The sequence below is a fragment of the Triturus cristatus genome, chromosome 7 (genome assembly GCF_964204655.1).
Source record: "Triturus cristatus chromosome 7, aTriCri1.1, whole genome shotgun sequence".
Lineage (NCBI taxonomy): Eukaryota > Metazoa > Chordata > Amphibia > Caudata > Salamandridae > Triturus > Triturus cristatus.
In genome coordinates this window covers 1,284,867,107-1,284,892,372 of record NC_140590.1, presented here as the reverse complement: position 1 = coordinate 1,284,892,372, position 25,266 = coordinate 1,284,867,107, and the positions used below count along the sequence as shown (strand labels likewise).

At 41.9% G+C, this 25,266-nt stretch overlaps 1 protein-coding gene and 1 long non-coding RNA gene across 3 annotated transcripts in view; one reads left to right on the top strand and one right to left on the bottom strand.

The window, feature by feature from the left end:
• LOC146811892 (uncharacterized) overlaps nucleotides 1–25,266 on the bottom strand; it is a 252,533-nt gene that overhangs the window by 38,366 nt on the left and 188,901 nt on the right. The gene's annotated exons all lie outside the window — the stretch shown is intronic.
• LOC146811894 (sulfotransferase 1 family member D1-like) overlaps nucleotides 1–25,266 on the top strand; it is a 226,479-nt gene that overhangs the window by 185,619 nt on the left and 15,594 nt on the right. The window contains exons 4-5 of the mRNA XM_085618858.1: nucleotides 17,316–17,413; nucleotides 18,401–18,527. Coding sequence (XP_085474984.1) covers nucleotides 17,316–17,413; nucleotides 18,401–18,527 — 225 coding nt within the window. The remainder of the gene's footprint in view (nucleotides 1–17,315; nucleotides 17,414–18,400; nucleotides 18,528–25,266) is intronic.

The window sequence follows — 25,266 nt, the reverse complement described above, 5'->3', positions numbered from 1 at the left end:
GATCAGGAAAGACAACGTCTAGGCCTCATCCAAAGGGTCCCCTTCACCTTGCGGATCTGAATCTGCGGTTGTACCCTTCACCCCTCCCATCTGACAAAGGGCAGTGCTTCACGAAGTCTAATCAGCAGATCCTCACTAACAAAGTCTTCATTTAATATTTAAAGGGAGCCCTCTCACTTCATTGTCTGGATTTCCACCCACAGGAATGCATGCAATACACTTCCACGGTCTGGGGAAGCTGTCCTAGCCATCCATTTTGTGCCATGTAATTGTAAACCAGGGAATTCCTAATTCATCCCACTATGCTTTATAATGAATACTGTGAGCCAAACGTGAGACTTAATATCAAAAAGGCTTCCACTCCAGCATTTGCAGTATCTCCTTTCAATGTTTACGTCCTGCCATTACTTTAGGCTTTCAACCCTGACCCGATTAGCTGTCTATGCTGAAGCGGTGGCAGGTGGTAACCGAGCACTTGATAGTCGATTGCCTTACTCTAGTGCCTATCAAAGTACCTAACGTAGCACTATCTTTACATGCAAATAATGTTGTTTCTTTCTACATTTTGGCATTATCATATTGCATGCTATCTCAACAACATCCTCTATGTACCTAAAATCTGACATTAAAAACTGATCTTTACTAAACACTTCTGATGGTCACCTCTCCATTTCCCTTTTAAATGGCTAGCCCCTTCCTCTCCATTCTCTGCATGCCTCTTCCTTTAAGAATAACCTACACTCTCTGCAGGGTCAGCCCCAAACTTTTTGCCTTAACCCTTCCTGTTTTCTGAACCCGTTTAGTACCCTGTGCACTTTACCACTACTAACCAGTGAATTTGGCCTACACCCAATTCACACATTTAATTTACTTGTAAGTCTCTAATAAAGTGGTGGTTCTACAGGTACCCAGGGCCTGTACATTAAGTAATACTAGTTGGCCTGCAGCACTGAGTGTGACACCCACTTAAGTAGGCTTTTTAAACATGTCTCAGGCATACCATTGCAGCCTGTGTGTGCAGCCCTAAACTGACAGTTCAACCTGACAAAATACATCTTTTGGCAGGCCTAAACCTTTCTTTTTAATAAATATATCACCCCTATGATAGAGCCTAAACATCACACAGGGCAGGGTGGGTTGTATTTAATAAAGCTGAACATATACTTTAAAGTTTTACATATCCTGGTAGTGAAAAACTCCTACATTTGTTTTTCACTACCACAAGGCCTACCTCTCAGATAGTATACAATTGCATTTAATAAGTGACATGTTTTGTGTGGCAGCAGGTAAGAATGTCATGTTTGGTCTCTGGGGAACTGTAATTTATAACCCTATTTGATTGTAAAATCTGATTTTAAGTCATAATTCTGAAAATGCCACTTTATAAAAGTTTACATTTTCTTGCCCTAACCATTTGGTGCCTGCAGCCGGTTCCTAGGTCACATGACTAGGTGTAGTTGGCAGTTGGCATATGTGTAATTACAGAAACCTCTTTAGAGGGAAATCCCAAGAGCATCTCCCACTTCAAAGTGGGCACCAAGTATTAAAAGAGTACCCTCAGTCCTACTCTTCAATGCATCTTTGGGCCTCTGAAACACTCAGAAGGACTGCTGTGCTGCTCTGTACGAAGGATTGCTACTCTGCTGCCTGAGCGAGAAGGACTGGACTTGCATCTTGAATGCAGTGCTACCAGTCACTCAAGAGGCTAGTTGGGTGGCTCCCTGATCAGAGCCTCAGTGACAGAAAAGGCACCAACCATTGTGAACCCAGCACCTGGACTCTTGTGAATCTTGCCCACCAAGTCATGCAACCCCAAACCTGAACCCATGGAAGTGGGCCTGAAGGTGCTACTCCAGCCCAGTTGTGGTCCCAGCAGCACCGATATAGCGACATACATCGTCCCACAGCTCATCGGAACTTCAGCTGCACAACGCATCCCGATGCAGGACATCGCATCGCAGCCCCGCAGCTCCTTGGAACCACCACTGCTTGCTGCATTACAACTCAGGACCTCACATTTCAGCCCTGTAGCCCATCAGAAACACCGATTTGTGATGCATCCTCTATGCAGGATCTCTCAATGCTCTGCACCCTGGAGTTAAAGTACTTTGTTCAGCGGGCCTAACTTAGTCCCTGTGCCCAGCCCACACTCCATTGTGTTTGCCTGAACTTGTGACTTTGTCGCGGTCTGGCACAACCAGATAACCCCAGTTGGCAGTTTGTGCTTCTATGCACTTTTTCATTAGAACCTTTAAAATTGCATATCTCCAGTTCTATTGATTGGGTTATTTTCATCCCAAATAATTTATAAAAATGTTACCGTATTTTTCTAAATTGGTGTGGTTTTGTCTTGGGTGGTGTTTCAACTTTATTACTCTTTGAAGCGCAGCATAAATGCTGTACACATTGCCTCTAAATTAATCCTGACTGCTTAGTGCCAAGCTAGCAGAGGGTTAAGCACAGGTTAATATAGGATTTGCTTGCGTCTCATCCTGAAAAGAATTGTGGTTGCTGCTTGAGAAGGGATTTACTCCTCACAACCAGTAACCCAATTTCCTACATCTTTTCTAAATCACAGACAAGTTTATCTTAATCTCACCTAAAGCTTTTATGAAAATGCCCACAACTCGCTACAACGATCACAACCTCTCCTTTTTTTGCAATGTAATACCCCTACAACTTAACACTACCTAATATCCTCTAGCTCAGTGATCCTCAAAGTACGGCCATGGGAGGTGGGTGGACAAACAGATACCAGCATTATTGGGATGCTGTTGTGGGAGAGGGTGGGATTGGGATTGTTTTTTCATGCTTTCGTAAGTTATGAATTGAAATTAATACATTTGTTGATACACGCACAGAGCATCTTTGACAGGACCGAGGTTTATATAGTTTTGTAGCACTCGTCTGACACTTCCCCTATTCCTCAAGACACTGACACTTTGAAAATACGATTATTGACGTGGAATGTCAGGGGGCTGGGAGATCCTCGTAAACACCGGCAGATACTGGCATACTCAGATAGGCACCATATACACATTGCTATGCTTCAGGATATACACTTTGACCTGACACGCCCCCCCATGTTTGCTAGAAAATGGGCCATGCACAGGGTGTTCTCTTATTCCTTATACTCTAGAGGCACAGCAATCTTGATAAAAAAAATTCTCCATTCATCATAGAGGGCATGACCTATGATACAAAAGGGAGATGCTGCATGTTGTGGGGTAGGCTGGACTCGCATTCTGTTACATTGGTGTGCTACTATGGACCAAATGTAGGTGATCCAGAATTCTATACTACATATTGGGGTAAAATTCTTGAAGTAGGCTCCACACATGTAATTGGGGGAGGAGATTTTAACACTGTAATAAACCCCATTACAGATCCTTTTAAGCTTCTCCTACACCACTACACTAAAACGCATGGTATATTGTCCGATCTGCTTGCTGATAATGGTCTCTTAGACGCCTGGAGATATGATCACCCAGAGGGCAGAGATTGAACACATTGCACTATTATGCACTCCACTTGGGCCAGGCTTGACTTCTGGGTGGTCACTCGGGGTATTGGGCCATGGATAGTTAAAGCTGAACACTTGGCCAGGACATATTCCGATCGCGCCCCGGTGTGCTTGACATTGTGCCCTCCGACACAATGTCTGGCTCCCAGGAGCTGGAGACTCATTCCGGAGACATTGCTAGACACGGTCTTTAAGTCCGAACAGGGACAAGAAATTACTGACTTCTTCCAAAGAAATATTGGCTGGGTCACACATGTGGGTATAATATGGGAGGCCTTCAAGGTCACGATACATGGTTTTTCTATGGCCAAGAGTTTTGGAGTGTTGCGAGACATTCGACAATACTTGCGCCACTTGGAGGGAGAGCTTCAAACATTGGAAAGAGACATGGAGAATGACATAAATGACACGCTCCAGAATGGGAGCGACCGGGTAAAGCCCTGGCGGAAGGGATCCGTAGACCCCATTTCTCCAAATATATTGCGGAATTGAAAGATGATGCTGGCGCGAGACATAAAGATAGCAGGGACATACTAGATGCTTTCACTGCATATTATACACATTTATATGGACCTTTCTGGCTATCTACAAGATGAAGCTATTGGTTGGCTCGGAGATTCGCAAAGAGAATTCCTTGCAGTGCTGTTTGAAGCGGAGGAGATACACACTGCTATCATGCAAATTAAATCTGGTAAGGCCCCAGGCTTGGATGGCCTCCCAATAGACTTTTACTAAACCTATATAGATCAATTGATTCCTATACTGAAAGAAGTCTATAAAGAAGCCCATGAAACAGGCACCCTCCTGAACTTCATAAGGGAAGCCCTCATTACCTCTCTCTTAAAACCAAACAAGCTTGCAGACTTATATAATTAATGCCACTGTCCTTAATTAATAATGACACAAAAATACTCGCCAAAATGCTTGCTAATAGGTTGAACCTCCTGATGGAGAAACTAGTCTTGCCTGATCAGACAGGCTTCATTCCAGGGAGTGCGACATCTCATAATCTCCGCACATTATTCTCTATACTACATAATGTGGATTCCAACTTGGCTCTTGCGACTGTCTTTTTAGACTCCGCAAAAGCCTTTGATTCAGTCGAATGGGACTATTTATTCAACATATTGCAGTGTATGGGTATTCCCAAGGGATTCTTGGCATGGATAAGCTTACTATACAACTCACCAGTAGCCAAAGTCCTGATTAATGGCTTGGTCTCTCCATCATTTCCCGTTACCTGAGAAACGAGGCAGGGATGCCCACTTTCCCTGCTACTCTTTGCTCTTGCAATTGAGCCCCTTGCGGCCAAAGTCAGACAGCATCATCATGATAAAGTCCTGCGGCGCCAAATGTGCCCAATACTCATCTCCCTTTACGCAGATGATATCACCCTGTATATTAGAGACCCTCAGCAGAATTTAAACCCCATGGTGCGCAAGTTTGTCCGGTTTGGGGAACTGTCAGGGATACATATAAACTGGACGAAGTCCCAGATATTTCCTCTCAAGTCATCTACGACACAATTTGACCCCGACTTCACAATAGGATGGTTTGCTACGGAGGTGAAATATCTGGGGATATATGTCGCCTCGGATAGGGAAGAATTAATGCTCTTAAATTACGGCAGAACCCTCGAACACATTACCAGTTGTGTCACGAGATGGATTGCTCTTCCTCTATCTATGGCGGGGCGCGCCTCTCTAATAAAGTTGGTTATTCTCCCCAAGCTAGTGTATCTATCCATTAGCATCCCATTTGACCCCAGTAGACATTTCTTTAAGGCTCTACGCATTAAGATGATTAGGCTATTATGGGGAGGCAAACAAGCCAGATTGAAGTGGGAGGTGCTCACTAGGCCCTATTCTCACAAAGGGTTTGATATTCTAGATCTGGAATTGTACTATATCTGTGCGCAAGCACATTACGCCTAATACTGGTTTCACCCACCTAAGTACATGCCGCAAGTGGCGGTGGAACAATGGCTGGCAGATCCCATACCTTTGGAGGGAGTCATGTTGAGCACGCCCCAACCCTGAGAGGCTGACCCTACAGCAGTCGCATGCACTGTGAAAACGTGGCAGCATATAGCCGCGTGCCTGCAGGTGCCTATGATATACTCACCTAAACTTCCCCTGGCGTATCACCCTAAGATACCGGTATTACAAGATGGGTTTTTTAAACCTACCAAAGCCAAATTCGGCATACACAACTGGGGAGATTTATATCTGAACGAGAAATTCCGCACATTGCAGCAGATATTCGTTTTATCCACACCTTCTGCCATGGATATTTTTTTATATGTCAGACTGTGGCAAGGTATTAAAAAAAACACACGGTCATATCCACATGAACCACAAACATTGGCTCCCCTTCATACGCTGCTACTAATGGAGACAGCTTCACATGTGGTGTCCACATTATACCATAACATATACTCCAACCAAATCCCGGTACAATATGATGCACAAGAGAAATGGGAAATAGAATTGGGGTAGACAGTTGCGGAGAAACAATGGCTCACTGCTGCAAACAGACAGAGCTGGTGTTGTTGCTTACGCATTATACATTATAAATTCTTTCACCGCATATATTATACACCCGTTGAGATGTATAGGCACAGACTGCGAGATAACGGCCGCTCTGACAGGTGTGGGATGGAACAGGCAGGATTTCTACACCTCGCTTGGACTTGCCCCAGCATCACAGAATATCGGAAACAAGGGTTTGAAGCATTACAACAGATGACATCACCCCTAGTTCAGATTTCAACATTAACCGCTCTTCTGAGCTACACAGAGACTATAGAGGTGGCATACCGGAGATTCATTTCCTTGGGGCTGCTACTGGCCAAGCGAAGAATAGCATGTAGATGGAGATGGGGTAGAGCTCCTAAATTCAAGGATTGGGTTAAAGATATGCTATTCTGGCAGGATCAAACGACTACCTATGCAGAGCTACTACCGTTGGCCTCTAGACCCAGGGACATATGGGACCCCCTCAAAACATATCTCCTTGCACATCCAATTGATGCCACTAATGATACGTAGATATGCTATTGTATGTTATTTAACCATAATCTGCGCACCAGTGCAACTCTGGGAACATGATGGGAGTTTATGTGGTCATGACTGTCATGCTCCTCTTCCATGTTTTTTCTATTCCAGTACTCCAGGCTTCCATTGTATATCCCTTGTGCATTACTGATCTCCTGCAAGATGCTACTACGGACATTGTCAAATATATCTTTGCATGTCTGTCATTGTTAACATCTACAATGTATAGATACGCAAATGTCTGTGCAATTCATATATCGTGAATGTTTTATGTTATAAAACTAATAAATAAAATTAAAATAAATTAAAAAACTTCACTAACAATATTCAACACCCACTGCTGCGGTTTACCAGGCACTACTTTATATCATCACAAGAATATATTTAATATTGCTGATGAGACACGCGGCCAAGCATTACTGATTCTTCAGCACGCCGACAGAACCTTGGAGTCCTTGGTGCTCCTGGATCTTGGATGCCCATTAACAGGCCCGCCTTTAGCACTGGTGGCGCCCTGTGCGACAATGTTTGTTGGCGCCCCCCAATGACCACATCTACCACGGATTCCCTCTCTATCACCATTTAACAGTGCCCCTGAAGTCCTTGTAACCACTCTCTCTCAGACTGATTTAGTTTAATAGAACCACTCATACCCGTTTAGGGTGTCAGGGCACTTTAAATCACACACACATTGGCACAGAGAAATTCATAGGTGTGTAAATCAGTGTATGGGAAATGTTACATAAGACAGAGGACTACAAGGTGTAGGAGGAGTCATATGTCATCCATACTGGTAGGCAGTATACTTTAAGATTCCTTGGTCTGGAAAAGCACACATTCTGAATTTAAAACGTAACAGCATTGTTAGGGATTCTCTTTAATAAAAATTGATTTCTTTTACCCAAATGAACCCTTTTTTCCACTTTAGGATAATGAAAGACTTGGGAAAAAGACATATAGCTCTAATTCATATCTTATAGTTTGCATGGAGCTCTTTGATGACAGTTAATAGCTCACTATGCTATAGTAAGATTTTAACTTATAAACTGCAAGTAACAAAGGATACCTGGGAAACAAGCAGTAACCCGCTGACCTGTTTACATTATATGTACTTTGTGATCTGCATGGTACATATTCTTCGTAATAGGCATACTACACCACTGGATGAGATAAAACTTCCACTAGACAAACCTACGACCTCTCTCTCCAGCAGGAACATTAATCACTGGAGTGATCTCGACGTTTTTATTGATGCCCGAAAATTGCTGGAAGCATGGAACGCGGCAGCAGGTGCGTTTAAAAGGAAAATATACTTGCAAACAGGCGCCCACCCCAAGTCAGCGCCCGGTGCGGTGGCACCGATCGCACCGCCCTAGAGCCGGCCCTGCCCATTAAGTGGTGATCTACTTACAAACTAAGCAATTTTCCCTACAGTGGAAACACAGATTTGGCTTCATAATAATACCCAAAGCGGTTTTAATGTTTTAATCCACTCAGTAAGGTCGTGATCGATATGAGAGGAGAGTGCGCAATCTCTTTTTCCTTGAAAGGCTGTCACTATCGTGTTTATAGTCCTGATGAAGACCCCATGGTAATGTTGTCTAACCACACTGGATTTCTGGGGATCGATATGTCGACGTGATATGAACAGGCGTTCTACGCCCAAATAGACATGTACATGATAGAATGAAAATCATATGTGCATTTGCACGCCCAAGCAAAATTCTGTATATGTGTCAATTGTTTCTAATGTTTTCATTATCTACTGTATTCGTACCTTTGTTATTTATGAGGCACACATGTATGTCACAAACATTGATCACAGTCTGTATTTAGTCTTGTCCTTCAATACTGGTGACTGTTTCATCACATACAATATATGATTTTTCATATATCTTTCACTCTTTTTTTCATGTAAACATTGTGGTTGTCATTTGTCATGTTTAGTGCTCTTTATGGTTAGTAGTGTGCTTCTGTGTATCATTGATTGACAGTCCCAAATCTTTGTGGACAGATTTATTTGTGGAAAGCAATCTTTACGTTCATGGCAGAACCTCTGTCCCTATACTGCTGTAAGTCCCCAGGTTCTGCATGATACTGGAACACACTATTGTTTTGATGATATATTTGAGATACAGCACCTCACACGATCGCAACAAAGGCGACACACTCCCAACCACACACCTTACACAGTGGAGCATGCTACCCATGTAGGCAGGTGCTACAGCGCTCTACATAGGGGCAGAAAGTGCTATATAAATGTTGCGAGAATTGAATTGCCCATTTGTAAAGCACAAAAGCTTCTTCAACAAGGAAGCATCTCAGCACTAGCCAGCAGGGAAAAATTTAGGAATGCTACATGTCTGCAAAAAGAAAGGCTTTTAGTCTTTTTAAGAATAACTGTTAGCTACTTCCATAACTTGGCCACAAGTCCTGAAAAGGAACAGTCACCCATCCTAGCTTTGTTGAATCTAGGAACATGAAGAAGGCACAGATTAAGAACTGTCAGGCAGCCGCTTTTTGAACCAATTGCAACTGTTTAATCACCAGGCGTTTTTTGGTGTTGTGGCAGGGTGAGGTCCAGGTTCATGACGCGGAGGCTGATTTTGTTGTTGGGGAGCTGCCGATGCTTCTAAATGAAAAAATACAAAACAAATAGCTTTGAAGCGTACTTTTTAAAACATTTGTTTTGCATTGTTTATTAAGGAAAGACCGGTGGCCAGCCCGGCCCTGTGTTTAATGAAGTAAGCGTGAGCACCTAGATAAAGAGAGTTTGCATAGTCTAGTCTGTAAGTACCTACAGCTAGAACAATCGGCTTCCATTGGATTGGTAATATATTCAGGAACTTTTTGAAAGATATTTTTAAATATTTCAGAATGCCAAAACAGGTCCAATTCTCAACACTCACTTGCGCTTTAAAAGAGAGTTCTTGATCAAACATTACACCCAAATTTCTTACGGCTTTAGCTGGCACAGGTGATACCTCGAAATCTGTCAGCCACCATTGTCAAGGTGGTCAGATTTACTAAAATTAAACTTTAGACAGTTCTTTTGTATCCAATTAGCCACCTCGGAAAGGTAGGCTTGGAAACTGCATCAATTTGTTCAAAAGTGAGCATAAGTTGTGTGCCAATCGTGTAAGACGGTAAATTAAAACCCTTGTGCTCTACTATTTTGGGCAGTGGTGCTAAATATATATCAAATAACATAGCGCTGAGGGTGAATCTTCAGGAATCCCGTAGATTGAAGAAAAAGGAGGAAGATAGACGACCCAAACTCTATTAATTAGGTAAGAGTTTAGCCATTTCTTGGCTTTCCCTACTATTCTGACTGACTCCGGACAGGCATGGAAAATGTCATGGGAAACGGTGTCGAAAGCTGCAGAGAGATCTAAATGAATCACAATGACTTTCTTTCCTTGATCCAAGTTTGTTTTAATGAACTGTGAGACCTCAAGAAGGGCTGTCTCTGTACTGTATCCAGGACAGAAGCCCAACTGAGTATGGTGCAAACATCATTTTTTCTGATTAATTCAGAAAGCTGTTTATCAATTTTTCCAGCACTTTACAGCATTTTACATAATGCTGATAGCAAGGAAATCATTCTAAAATTGCTCAGAGTAGCAGGATCAGCATTAGGTTTCTCCGAAAGAGGTATGTTCCGAGCTCTTTCCCAGCCAGGGTGAAAAATGCCTGTAATCAAGTAATTGATTATTGGGTTAACAGTAGAGGTCATGAGTTTTAACACGTGGGAAGGACTGGGGTCAAAAGGAGACTTAGAAATTGAATCGCTGTGTCAGAAGAGAAATAGATTTAAACTTGGACAAAACAATGCTATTTCCAGTTACTATAATTGGGATCTAAAATGACATCCTTCATCTGTTTATCGAAAGAAATTTAGATGTCAGCCACCGTTTTGTAAAAATAGTCGACGATACTGTCACCTAAGGACTGGGAGCAGGAACATTTCTGTTGACTGGCTTCAAGAGATAGAAATGATTAAACACACACAAAGGTGTTTTTGGCCTTATTATTTATTTTTCTTGATTTTATTATGAGAATTCTATAAATGTATTTATGTTATATAAATGTATCAAGACAATACAGTAAAAGTGAAAAACACTTTAGACCCTGTGGAATATCCTGGCTTTAGCAGTGGAGGTTTGTGGATTATAAAAGTAGAGGTGCCCAAAAGCAATGGGTCGATGCCCTGACGCTCCCTAGGGGCAACCACTACTGAGATTTGGCAGACAGACTCTCGCTCCTGTGTTTAGTTTTAAGATTGCAAGCATATGCCTACTGTGTTTAAAGGGTAGCATGTATTCTTTTTTTCAACCTGTATTTTTAATTTATCTTACATATGTTGTCGAGTTTGCATGCATTTTATTGCAATTGTGTCACAGGGTGATTGAAAGAATCAGTCAGTGGATTAATGAATGGGTGCATAAGTGCAAAGATGAGTGACAGAGTGTGTGTATGATGATTAATGGCTGCCTACACCCATCAGTGACACAAATGGCACTTTCATCATAAGCCAGACATATTGGCATTGCCAATGCTTTTTTTATATATATATATAGCTGCAGTTGATGCCTTACATTCATGTTGAGGATCTAAAATTTCAGTAGTTGTCTTCCCTAGAATTGCTGGGGGTTGGGTGAGGGACCAAATATGCCTGTCTGGTACCAGATTGTTCTTGGAAGTGCTAATGTCTGACTAATAGTGCTGCCTCTGGTAAAACCCAATCTTTTAAAGGAAAACTTAGTGGCACATGACATAATTTCCAGTGACTGGGTAAAATAGGCACTTGTTTCGATCACTGCCTGGTCATTTCTTTTGTAGCATAGGTAAAAATGATGTCTCTGTTCCGTCACCTCGCGACCCCTTCTTCTGGTCAGACTGTCATCCCTTCAATATTTTGCTACTAACGCACCATTATAAGCGGGTGACCTGTACCGCTTTTAATGGGAACCAAGAGGGCCTATGATTGTCAGATTCCTTTGAGCTGACTAGTCCTGCAGTCTGCGCACCTAGCCGGGTCTGTTGTTTCCACACTTTGGGGATTCTATTTTATCTTGTTGTGTTGTGTTTTAAGGTGGCTGCAGAGCTTCCCATTCTTCACTTAAAGACAGGAGAGAATTAAAGTTTTGCGCATGTTCAGGAGGGAGCTCATGTAAGCATTGCAAAATAGGGGCTTGACAGATGTGCCTTCAGGAGCTCTTGTTTCCAATTTGAATGGTAAAGTTTACAAATGACGGAGGGTAGATTTTTTGGAACTCCCTATTTGCATCTAGGCATGCAACATTACCATTCAAAGTAACATAGGATTGCTACAACAAGACTCAGGGCTGTTCTTCATACAGTGATAATACTCAATCAGCCTTTATGCACATCCAAAGATGTATGTAGACATTCAGGATTTTTGACAAGAACCTTAATGAATGCACAAAAGGAACCAATTCCACAGACTATTCTGATTACTCAAACAGCACTCAACAACCAGTCTACATCTATAGCCCGCAATGGTCTTGGGAGGTACGGATTGAGCCAAGTGTTGAGACATTGATATTCTATCACATTGTAACACCCCATCTGAAGTTATTCATTTTCCATTTGAGACCACAACACATCATATTGTCAGTGTGGTTGAAAGCGATAACCATTTACATATATATTTGTGTCTGTGTAGACTAATTTCTTGTAAGTGCTCAACCTAATTGCTCGTAGCCGCTCAATTATGAAGAAGATCATCCTGTATGAACAAGCTAAAATGTATGTAACCCCTCATCCCAGCACAGAAGATAAAGAAAGTATATGATCATGGAGAGGACTACATGAATGGTGAGGAATATCTGGGAAGAGTTTGACTTTGAAGGGAGAATGCACAAAAAGCCTGATTTACTGATTAGTGAATAGGTTATTCTGTCACAAAAGTGGTGGATGTATGGTCTACTTTATTACAAGTACAACAAGTTACAATGTACTTGTAATAAGACAATATAAAGTAACCCGTCTGCCAAATTAGAAAAAAGGCCCCAAGTCATGCTTTAAGCCCGTAAGCATGGAGGCATTCAAATTTGGGCGGGGGGGGGGGGGGTGTGATTAAGGTCAGCTTTGGGGGCTTTCAATTGACTCCGCACAAATTGCCTGTGTTCTGTGATCCGCAGATTGCAATGAAGGTTTGTAGTTGCATAGGTTTTTTTTCCTAATATTTTATTGGCATTTGTAAAGTAGTAATGAAAAGTACAAAGAGTCATGGATAAGCAACTGTGGTTAATGTTAGTTGCAAACATCTTTGGTGTTCCACCTCATGACAGACAACTGTGACTGACTAATTCAACTATCCCAGTCCAACATAAGGCCATCAACACGCTCTCCTCAATCCTCCAACCCTGCCCATTTACCCCAAACCCCTAGGCAAGACCACTGGGTTCCAACTGAATTCCTCTTTAATGACCGCACTCCCACCATATTTCCTTTGTTTGTGCAGGCAACTTCTTGCTTGATACATGGGATGTTCTAAACTCATGCAGCTGACCATCCCCATCCTCCAGCTCTCCAAGAAAGGCCCCTCTACACATGTACAATTGCATAGTTTTGAAGTGAATTAAAACTGCAGGCATGTAGCACCAGTGTGAAAGTATGCTTTATTGTTATTTACATTTTGCAAGGTAATCAGATCAAATGTGAAAAAACTTGTTTATGTTTATAAAAGCTCTGGATGTTAAGGGTTTTAAAGGGGTTGTCGGGTGTAGGTGTGGGTTAAGGAAGAGGGTCGTAACTTGGGCAGAAAAGTTGTTTTATCGTTCAGTGGTAGGTAAGCGTACAGGGTAGTGGTTGTAAGGATTTTAAAGGGGTTTTAGGGTTCACCGGTAGGCAGTGGTAAATGGTGGCAAGGTTTTTTATGCTTTAGTGGGCAGGTAAAGGTAAAAAAAGGTAGAGATGTTTGAAAGTTGCCCTTTCTGCAGGGCCAACCCTATTTCTTCTGCTTTTTTGCTGAACCTTATCATCGCTGGCTATCGAACTATGTGTACTTTACACCTGGTAACCAGGGGTAAGGTTCTTGTACTCTTCCTTTCAACATGGTAAATTGGTATACACTTGATTGTTTTATTTAACTTACCTATAAGTCTCTATATATAAAAAATGTGGAACCAGCTGCTGTAAAGTAAAGGTCAACAGTGGGCTGTAGTACTCCTTGTGCCAATCACTACAGTGACAGAGTAAAGCATGTCTCCAGGCCTGCCACTCTAGCATGGCTATACAGATTTAAACTGCCAAGTCCACCGGTCAAAATAAAACCTTTGTCAGGTCTAAATCTTCCTTTTGAATATTAATAGGTCATCCTTAAGGTAGGCCATAATGCCCATAGGGTAGGGTGCATGGTATTTAAAAGTAGAACATGTGTAAGTTTAAAATTGTACATGTCTTTACAGTGAAAAAGCATAAAAGCTATTTTAACTGTAACAAGGCTGGCCGCTTCAACAGGGCAATGCTGGATTATATTATAACACATTCTAATACTAATTTCGGATATGAAACCGCTAGAGAAATATTTCAAGGATGCTTTCCAATAATTAAACAAAATCCAATACAGTGGTAAAGTTGAATTTTGTCTAACAATCACAGAAAAGGTACTTAGAAAAATTACCCATTGCCTGCCTAAATCCTCTGGAGGCCTTTCTGTAAATATTCAACTGTAACCTGGCAGCTTGATGGCTCCCCTGAGGTGAGGTGTGAATTACATCCAGGACAGGGACAGTGAGCCTTAGATGTTGGGTGGTGTTGTCCTCCCCTTGACAGTACCTGCAACTTGTCCTGCTGCAAAAACTTTCTGAAATCCGGCACTATGAAACGCCTGACGTCTATTGTGGCCGTCACAAAATGCCAGGAATCCTAGTTATGAATGGAATTGTTTCTTGAGGCAGCTGGAAAAAGGCAGCGTTGCCCTGTTCAATTCGGCTATGGTCATTTTCTATTTAATTGATTCCATGGTATGGAGTCATTTAGTCCAGTCACGTGGGTCTTCAATTGGTAAACCCACCATTGTTCTCATTCTAGGAGTCTTTTGGTAAGGTTCCCACTACCCTTTACCTTCTCAATGACTTTCCATCTTATGTCATTGTCAGTGTGTTTCTTCTCCAGGTGGTGATCTGTAAGTTTGGTGGCCATAATTGCTCTTCTAACAATGCTCCTGTGCTCACTTCTGCGCACCTTGATCTTCCTTCCAGTCATGCCAATATAGATCAGCTGGCATGGACATTTGATCAGGTATATCACATTGTCGCTATTACAATTAGTATGCAACCGTTGTTCCCATATGTGATGCATACCTAGATCGATCTCTTTGGTGTGCTCGGTAAGGGGGCATGCCAAGCAGGACCCACACGGATAGTGACCCGTGAGAGGTGGGTTATTCCAGAGTGTGAGCTGATTATTGGTTTTGGATCTCAGTAAGTTGGTATGTATTAGTGTATTCCTTAGGCTTTTATTTCTCCTGAATGAGAACATAGGCTTTTCGAAAGCTAATTTGTTGGATGTCAGCACGAACCACTTTTTATAGATTTTTTTTTTTATCATTTGACGAGGAATTATATGTTGTAACACATATAAGTGTATCCTTTTCTTCTTTATGTTGGGATTCCAGCAATGCCTCTCGTAGTGTGTTTCGTGATCTTTTCTTGGCTTTTTCAATAATTTGTTTTGGCTAGGCCCTTGGTTGTAATTTTTTTGGACAGTATTTCTGCTTCATCTTTATAGTCTTTTAAATCAGCGCAATTCCTGCGTATCTGGAGAAACTGACCGATTGGAAAGTTCTCTCTAAGGGCGCGAGGATGCGTGCTGTCAAAGTGTAATAGACTGTTCCTGTCCGTTGGTTTAGTATAAAGCGAGCTAACCAGTCTGCCACCTTCAGCAATGAGTTTCACATCCAGGAACGAGACCTACTCACTGTTGGAACTCATAGTGAACCGTAGGTGCGGATTCAGCTGATTCATCCACCCAAGAAAGTTATTCAGATTGGTTTGATCACCAACTTTGCTCCAATCTCCAGTCGCATTTGAAGGTCCGAAGTTCAGGGGTGAACCAGCGGGCATTTTGCTGGTTCTTCTGGCCAGTCTCATGGGGGAGATGTTGTTGGCACTGTTGGATATCAATTCGGAGAAGTTTTGGATGGCTAGCTCCAGGTTACTGGTGTCATAGGGTCTGGTGGTGTTGAGTGCGGTAGTCCATTGGGTCTCGGTGATTTTGTTCTATCTGTGGCTGGCAGTAGTTGGTGGGTCATGGTAGGCCTGCGATGGTAAATTGGATGATGCTGTGGTCTGTACAGGTGGGTTCAGTGGCGTCTCTGAATTTGATTCTGTCACTGGCTGTAAAGATTGGGTTGAGGGTGTGCCTTGCACAATTTGTGGGGCTGGTTACCAGTTACGTGAGTCCAATGTTGTTCATGCTTTCAAGAAGGTTAGCGGAGTTGGTGTTGTTGGGGTCGTCAAGGTGGAAGTTGAGGTTGCCGAGGAAGATGTACTGCTCGGAATTGATTGACGGGGGGCTACAGAGCTATAGGGACACAAAACAACTTCAAAGTGCACTTTGATCCTGCCTTAAGCCAGTCCAGACCCGCAAAGTGGTGTCCACGAGTCCTTAATCCTTGGAAGAGGTGCTAAAGTTGCTCAACTAGCCAAAATCCTAAACTTGGGACACTGAGATGGTAGAGGAGACTGGGACCTACCTGCTCACTGATCCACCCAAGGTGCATCACCAGTTGCCCAGACTTCGCACTCCTGCTACGTTTTTTTCTGCAGCATGTTCATCGGCCTCCCAATCCCTTTGAGACTCCCTGGCGGACCGCTTACACAACAAAATAGCAGACCTCTACAGCAACTTCGACCTGCATCCAACTGACCTCAGCCTTCTCCTGACATGCACAGACAAGCTGATCGTGTACAGAGAGCAAGTAGTATCAGAAACACATACAATTTATGTGTTGTACATAGAGGAAGGTGGTGTGGAGAGTCAAATTGAAGCTAGTTCACCGAAAACCAAAATGTGACAAGGAGGGATGGTAACTTGTAATTAGAAAGTATTAGCAGAGTCTTTCCACTATTATACATAATCACATATTTGTAAACATTACACAATATTTAGGCTATATATACATGTGCACTCATACATACAAGTAAGCTTGCATGCAAATACACTGTACTTTGTCCTCTCTCAACGATGATGTTTGACAAGGTCAACCAGACTTCCAATATTCCAGTATTGCCAGCTGTACACATACACACACGTACACATGCATATTTGCACACACAAAACACACATCTTCTACAAGTATAGATAGGTAGAGACAGGACTCATTTTCATGATAAACAGGTAGGGACAAGCAGAATGTAAGAGAAGGGACGGACATAGATTTCCGAAGGTAGGATACCATTAATATCAATATTATACCCTTGTTATAATTGTGATAAACTGTATTTCACTTATAGTTATATCGTCACATTTTTTAGCTGTCATAATTTAATTAAATGATCCTTATTGTATTAAATTTAGAAGGAAGGAAAGCTCAGTTATCGATACCATTGTTAAAACATTTGACTTACACATAGAAAGCTAAAACAAATGCATGAACTTGTTACTGAGATTGCAAAGTGTGACATGCAGGGCGCAGAGACTCAACAGAAACCACACTATGATCACACACTTTGCTAGTTTACACTGTATCTCTTTTTCTCCAGGAACAGAGCTCTTGGCTAAAGCCCCATCCCCTAGGTTCATGAAGACCCATTTGCCTGTCCAGCTGCTGCCCAAAACCTTCTGGGAGAACAACTGCAAGGTACTTGGACTTCATGTGAGAAAGAGGAAAGAAGAAGAGGATAATGTCAGGATGTAAATTCCAGGGCTGAGCTGAATTTAGGGCCTGGTAAATGTGGGAGGTGAAACAAGGATATGGAGCCTGATCCTCTAAGACTGGGTGGAATCAGGACAGAATAATTCAGTTTGGGTCAAGGGAGTGGGTCAGGAATACAGAGCCAGTTACCAGTAGGACTGATCAGTGCTTAATTTATTAAAGAATGAGTTCTGCAATCAGAGTTTAGCTCAGTAGCCCAAGGTTGGCGCAATCATATAGTGTGAGTGCCTAATAGTAAGACTGTGTAGACTTGATTTAACTTCACGCCTCTTACGTGCACCACCAGTTATGTGTTAACCTTTATCACACTCTTTCAGGTTAGTCCGTGTTTTTCCAACTTTCTCTGCCTCCTTCTTTCTCCCTTTTGGTTTTTCTTTCTCTTGCTCTGGGGGAAAGTTTGATGAAGACATATAAGAGCCGGTCCCAAAAATGTGGGCACCTCCTGCAACTAATGGATCAAATTAATCACTGGACTGGATAGGGTCAAGTAACTGGCCCTAGCCTGGTGTCTCCATGACTTGATTGGCTCAGGATTGGCACACAAGTACAGATCTCAGCTTTGAAATAGGTTTACTGAGCCATTTACTTGTAGGAATTTATAGAAACAGGAGCATAGATCCTCTTATTCTAAGTCTGAATAGGCTTAAGTGATTGGCACAGAGGAAAAAAACATGTCAACTCTAGGACTACAGTGTATTATGAAATAGTAGAGTAATTCTTTGCTGTGTGGCTATTTCACTTTGAGTCTTTCACTTATGTGTTGGCATCTTCTAGATTAAGTCTAAACTTTGTGATTTGTGAGTGTTCAACCCTTCCCTAGGAAGTATTTAACAAATAACGGGCATTAAACACGGCGTTATCAGGTATTTAATGAATGATCTCAGATACACATTTTGTTTCCACTTCCTCCAGATCATCTATGTTGCCCGAAATGCCAAGGACGTGGCGGTCTCCTATTACTTCTTCTATCAGATGGCAAAGGTGCATCCAGATCCAGGCACATGGGTCGAGTTCTTAGAGAAATACATGACTGGAGAAGGTAAATCTGGAGCTTCTAGAGCTGAGTGGCAGCGCATTCCATCCCCAGTCATAAGTGCCACCTCATGACTATAACATTATGCAAATCATGATCAGTGTATCAGGACAAAAATGCCTTCAAGTGGCTCCTAAATCTCAATACTCTGGGACCTATCATAGACATGTCTCCTTAGGACTGAGTTGACAAGTGAAGTTTGACTAAGATTTTATGCAGTGTGATCCCAAGCATTTCTGAGAGAATGTATTTATTCTTCCATGTGACGCTGTGACCAGCTTTCCCCTTCTTTAGACATTACTGAAAGAACTGTGGGGCATATTTACTAGTAAAGTGGCAAAGCATGTTGTTAAGCCTAGAAGGCTAACAACACGCTCCGTCACTTTAGAAACACAGTGCTGCACCACATTTGCAAGCAATTTCCCACTGCACTGGTGCAAAATTTAGCTGCTAAGCGCCAACGCAGACACCCTTGCATGATTGTGCAAGGGTGTCCTGTTGCAGGGGAAGATTGTTTATGTGCAGGAAGGTGTCCCTTCCTGCGCCTAAACAATCTTTAAATGGTGTTTTGTAACTTCTATGTGTGCAGCTCAATGTAGCACACATAGAAATCACAAAACATAATTTCTTTTAAAGGATTTTTTATGTGCAGGAAGGGACACCTTCCTGCACATAAACAATCATTGGCATTTTGCTGTTTCCATGTGTGCTGCACAGCACAGCATACATGGAAATATCAAAAACCTGGAGAAATTAAATAGGTCTCCTCATTTAGCCAAGGTAAGACGAGGTTTTCCCTTGTTCACACGATGGAAGTAAGTTTCATAGTCACCCATATATACAACACGCAAACTCGCCACATAGTACATTGTAATAGACAGAGGACTTGCTCCACAGAGCTCCATACGGGACCATGAAAGGTAGTGGCCATATTGGAATTGCTTGTAATACATTCAATGACAGCATATACCTTTGTATCTCTCAAATAAAGAGTGTTATTAATCATCCGTGTAAAGAAAAAATCATAAATGAATATACACGCAATTGTGGCATTGATAATCTAAAAAGATTATAAACAACTTATAAAGAACATAATCCGCGTTAATACAGTGCGAACAGAAGATATCGTATCACATTAGGATGTAACCAGAAATTTGTGTGTATCACAAAATGTGATGCTATTTGCTGGCATCTCAATTGCTTGTCTTCACTCGGCCCCTCTACCTGGTTACCCTGTTATTCTATCGATGCGGTGGTCACATGATATGTGAAAAGAAACAAGTTTAAATAAAGTTACTTGAAAATATGCCCGCCTGTACCTTCGCTGAGACATGTATAATGTCTGTACTGCTAAAATATACACAGTGAGATGTGCATTCAGGTATCAACCCATGTGGTGTAATCAGTACAAAGAGACAGTATGTAATATAAACCCCTATGTGATACATGAGGGAGGAAAATAACATCAGCAGCAACATGGCCCCTGTATAGGAAGGGCATACACTAGCATCACATTTGATAAGATACAATACCAACTCGCCTGGTGCGTAGTGTAATTGTCCTGTGACTTGTACATCGGTTTCGCATCAGAGCCGCCCTTCATGTTAGTCTTGGACCATGTAAAAGTATATAGATATATATTACCTCCGTACCGGGCATGTGCCCAATATATTCAACATTTCTAAAGTAAGTGCACTTTATGTTTTCTTGCATGTTGCCACAGTACAATAGTTCTTCTATCCCGAGCAAGTGCCCATAATGTAAGAGGTTAAAAAAGCAAGTACAGTGATATATACAAAAGAGGGTCCCTTCCTTTCCTCCTGTAGTGAGAAAGGGAGAGAGAGAGAAGAAAGAAAAAATTAAATCAATGAGAATTAAAAACAACTTACATTTGTACAGTTTGTAACGCACTAAATTTGCATATTACATTACCATGCTCCCTAAAGAAGCTCTGGAGGAAGACAATTGAACTGAAAATAATGGTTAAGTTTCATACAAGTGTATTCTCAGTTCTTCGTCAAGGTTCAAACCCCCGCAGGGATTTAGTCTGGAGATCAATAATGTATCTAGATTCACGTTGCCTCTGTTACCTCCCCTCGGGGATCTCAGAATATGTTCCATGACATAGTAGCTGAGTAAGGCATTGTTGGAAAAATGGTATTGTTGGAAATGGCGAGCCACAGGATATTGTTAAACGTTTAAAAAGACTTGAGAAGCTCAAACGGACAGAACTTTCTAAATGGTGGGAGGAAAAATCTTTGAATAGATATTTGGAGGTTAAAAGGATCCCTCGTGGTCTCAGAATACTAGTAGCCCCCACATATGAGGACCCTAATCCAAATATGCTTAGGGAATGGGCTGACAACAATCAGGAGTCATCAAGCAGGATGTTAGTAATCCTAATTAAATATACAGAAGTAGACCGGATCAAGATAATGGAAAAGATTGAAAAAATTATGGACATGCTCAGTAAGGAAGTTGATCAAGGACCAATCACGCAATACTTGAATGAAATGAAGGAACGCCTAAGTAAATTAGGAACTACAATTAAAGATAGGAAAGCCCAGAAGTTCCTACGAGATAAAATCGATTATGACAGAGGGCAAATTTACACCTTTGCCAAGAAATTTGACAACATGAGAAGACAAAGGATGAATGCAGGTGGTCCAAGTATACAAACTCAACAATCGGATTTGAGCAGTGCACAAAGTTCTGAGCTTGATACTGATTTAGAAAAAGGATCATCTAATGTCAGAATGGCATCAGTTCCATCAGTAATTGATGAGTTCGATTTTTTAAGGGAGGAGAGACGCTTCAATCTCAGGCCAAGACCCCCAGTAGATTTCAAACCACCAAGAGGAAGAGGCAGAGGAGGAAGAGGCGCAAAGGTGTCAAGTTATGTATCAGCAAGTGAGAAATCGAAATCCAAAAACAACAAATGAATGTCGAAAATGATACAACAATTATTAACCTCACTACCACTAATCTCACGGATGATGAAAACAGAATCCTGAAACTGGGTCTCTCGTTCTGTCCAAGAATGGACATGGACTATACAGCCACAAGAGTAGATCTGTTTAAATTTGCTAGGTCACTAAAATTGAAGAATTTCTTTGCAATAGCCCCCATCAAATCAGCCAATTCTGTCAGCAACCAAGAAGATCGTAATGATGGGGACTTGGTGGTGAGTGACATCAGCCTAATGGTTGAGATGCGAGAACTGCAAATTGAAGAAATCTTAACCAGTAATGAGATGGCCGTGCAAGATCTGCCCAATACATCAAGCAAGGCAATTCAGTTGGCCCAGGAAGAGCATCTTGAAATTGGGGGCAGTGAGATAACACATTTCAAACTGCCTTCGAAATTTATGCCAGTGACATCAAAAGAGTATTAAGCATTAGTTGAGAAACTTGCTAATAATAGGGATTGCATTGTCCGCAACGCAGACAAAGGTGGGAATGTGGTGCTATGGGGAAAAGATAAATATCTTATTGAGGCCAATAAGCAATTGGGCAATAGAGGCAACTAAGCTAAAACCCAGAATGCTATTATGTATAAAAGTTTTGATGTTTATACCACCCAGCTACTGGAATGGCAAAGACAGGGTTTGATCAGTAAGGATGAGTTGGCTTATCTGAAAATATCCAATACCACCACACCGGTGTTCTATCAAATCCCAAAAGTACATAAATACATAACGAATCCCCCAGGCCGGCCTATCTTTTCGGCCATTAACAGTGCCTTTGAACATACATCCAAATTTATTGATTCTTTTTCAAACCCACTAGTTACCAAGCTTCCTTCTTTCATCCAAGACACCTGAGATTTTTTACGTAAGATATATGATATACCATGGGAACCTGACTTTCTTCTAATGACAATAGAAACGATGGGCACCTGCTTCGCCCCCAGTTATGCTAATTTGCATATGGGTGGTGGGAGGAGCAGGTGGTCCAGTCGCTGTTCCAACAAGAATGGCAAGGCAATGTGATTCAGTGGAGTTGTTATATTGATGAATTATTTGTTATATGGAAGGGAGATGTTATCAGTGCCCAAGAGTTTGTAAGTAATTTACAAATCAATCAATTGAACTTGAAATGTACTAGTGTCATCAGTAGTGTAGAAGTAAACTTTTTAGATCTGACAGTTTACATCCACCAAGGGAGATTACACACTAAATTATTCCGTAACCCACTGATGGGAATACGTTGCTACATGCAACGAGCTTCCACCCGGCTAATTTGGTGAGAAGCATCCCCTATGGAGAGTGCCTTCGAGCCATGAGAAACTGCAGTACCAAGGAAGATCTAGAGGTAGAAATCAAGTGTCTAAGAAGTAGATTTGCTGCAAGAGAGTATTCAGAAGATAGCATCGCTGCAGCTATATTTAGAGCAACTAAGCAGTCAAGAGAGGAAATACTCTTTAATCCTAGTACAAAGCAGGTCACAAATAGAGTAGGGAACTCCCAGTGCAGAATGATTACCATGTTCAATAACCAACACAATGATTTACGTCTCATTCTGCAGAAACATTGGCACATTATTCGCAATGACCCAATCTTAAAACAATGTGTTCAAAGGAGGCCTCTCATTACTTTTAGAAGGGCACATTCGTTAAAACAAGCATTGGTAAGCAATATGTTACCAGTTGACAAAGTACCCAAGACCAATAAAACATGGTTAGAAAAGGGAGCACACATCCTTTTTAGGTGCACATTGTGCCGAGTAGGAACCAGGATGATGATGTTGATAATGAAGTTGAGTATTTTCCTTTAATGCTGTGCTTCACATTGTTCAAGGTGCCATAAGAGGTGGTACATTTCTGCTCCTATGAGCTCATATGTTTTAGCTCCCACCCAGGGTCTCTATCCTACTAGTGTAGAGCTAAAATCAAACACTCAGATCACCCAAGGGTGATGTGGTTACCTTTTTCTGTGATTTCACATCAGAAGGGAGCCATGGAGAGGAGTGTTACAAAGATAATAACTACAGCAGTCTAACTCATCTGAATGACTGCCAATGCATGGCAGCTATGAAAACACGTTCATTTAAGTTACTCATAGCTTTAATGTTCATTAACTTCTTGACTCCTTGTGAAGGTCTCCCTTTGTCCCAGATTTGACCCATTCCTGTTGCAGGAAGTAGCCTATCCATACATGTGGGGTAGTGTTTTTATTGGAGGAATACTTTGTAGTAGGAACTATATGGATCCATACAGATTCCAGAATATTCTGTCACAGAAATACAACGAAAATGTGTAATTTTAGGCAAAATTTGAGGTTTGCAGGACATTTTGGGTAACGTTGTGGGATCCACATAAGGCATACCACCATGGACAACCTGGGTATCTAGGGCCTCATTTATGCGTTTTTGCCGTAGGGCAGCACCAAAGGGCTTTCTGCTGCACTGCCCTATGGCAAAAGAAAAGGGTAGGAATATGACATATCTATCAGATACGCCGCATTCCTGTCCTTTTCGCCGGCCCACAATTGGTTTCAGTGCGCCAACGTAGGCACCTTTGCACCATGGTGCAGCGGTGCCTGCGTCACAGGAATGATTATTGTTTTGCAGGAAGGGAAACCTTCCTGAAGGGAAACCTTCCTGCACAAAAACAATCTCAAGAGGATTTTTTCTCTTTCTATGTGTGCTGCATTCTAAAGCACACGTAGAAAGAGGAAAGACGAGGAGAAATAAAGATATTTTTCCCGATTGTGTCTCCCTTATGCCTCCATTGGGGGGTGTAAGTTTTTGGCTCTGCCTCAGAGTTACAATTTATCGTAAATCTGGGGCAGTATCAAAAAGCCATGAATGTTGCTGGGAATGGCCCAGCAACACCCATTGCACGCTCCTTTAATGCAGAAAACTGCTTTAAAGGGAACAATATGTATGAGGCAGCATTAATTAAAAAAAAGTGTCTTAATACTGCGTCGTAAATATGGCGCAGTCTCCTGCACCATGGAACGTCACAAAACGTGACGTTCCGGCAGTGCAAGGCGCCTAGTTTTCAAAATGTCTGGGTTGGGTAGGTTTCCCTGGGTAGAAGATGAACCCAGGCCCAAATACCACAGCTACCCCTATTGCTGATTTCTCCAAGTAGCCAGGAAGGACGGGTTTATTAAATGTACAAAATGCAAAGCCTGTACCTTCGGCAAGAATACCAGTAGTTACCTGCCAGGGTTCACAAAGAAAGAACAAAATAAAAGGACAATTTCTTGCAAAACAGAGTTTGCTGTCTATGTGCTCCAGTGCCCGTGTGGCCTGAGGTACGTAGGCAGCACAATTCTTCAAGTGCATAAGCGGGTGTTGCAACATTTGCGGGCTATAAAAAATGTGGACCAATCATATTCAGTTGCCCGCCATTTAAATCAATGTCATAACAAGGATGTGTGTGGATTAACTTACTTTGCTATAGACACTGTACCAGTCAATATCAGAGGGGGTGATCGGCAGAAATCCCTATGAAGACTGGAATCGAGTTACATTATCAGACTCAATACTAAAACCCCAATGGGGCTGAATATGGAAGAGAACCTTTATACATACTTATGAATTATCCTTGTGATTCTGTATTTTTAACTATTTTGTATGTGTGGTTTTTATTCACTTGCACATTAGAATTTGAGGTGGAGAAGGCAACTCGGAATGTTGCAATATCTTGTATAATATTGCATATCTATATGAGTGAGTATGCCCACTAGGGCTGAACAGGTAGATAAATCAATGAGGTTTGCGCACAGGTGCTGTCA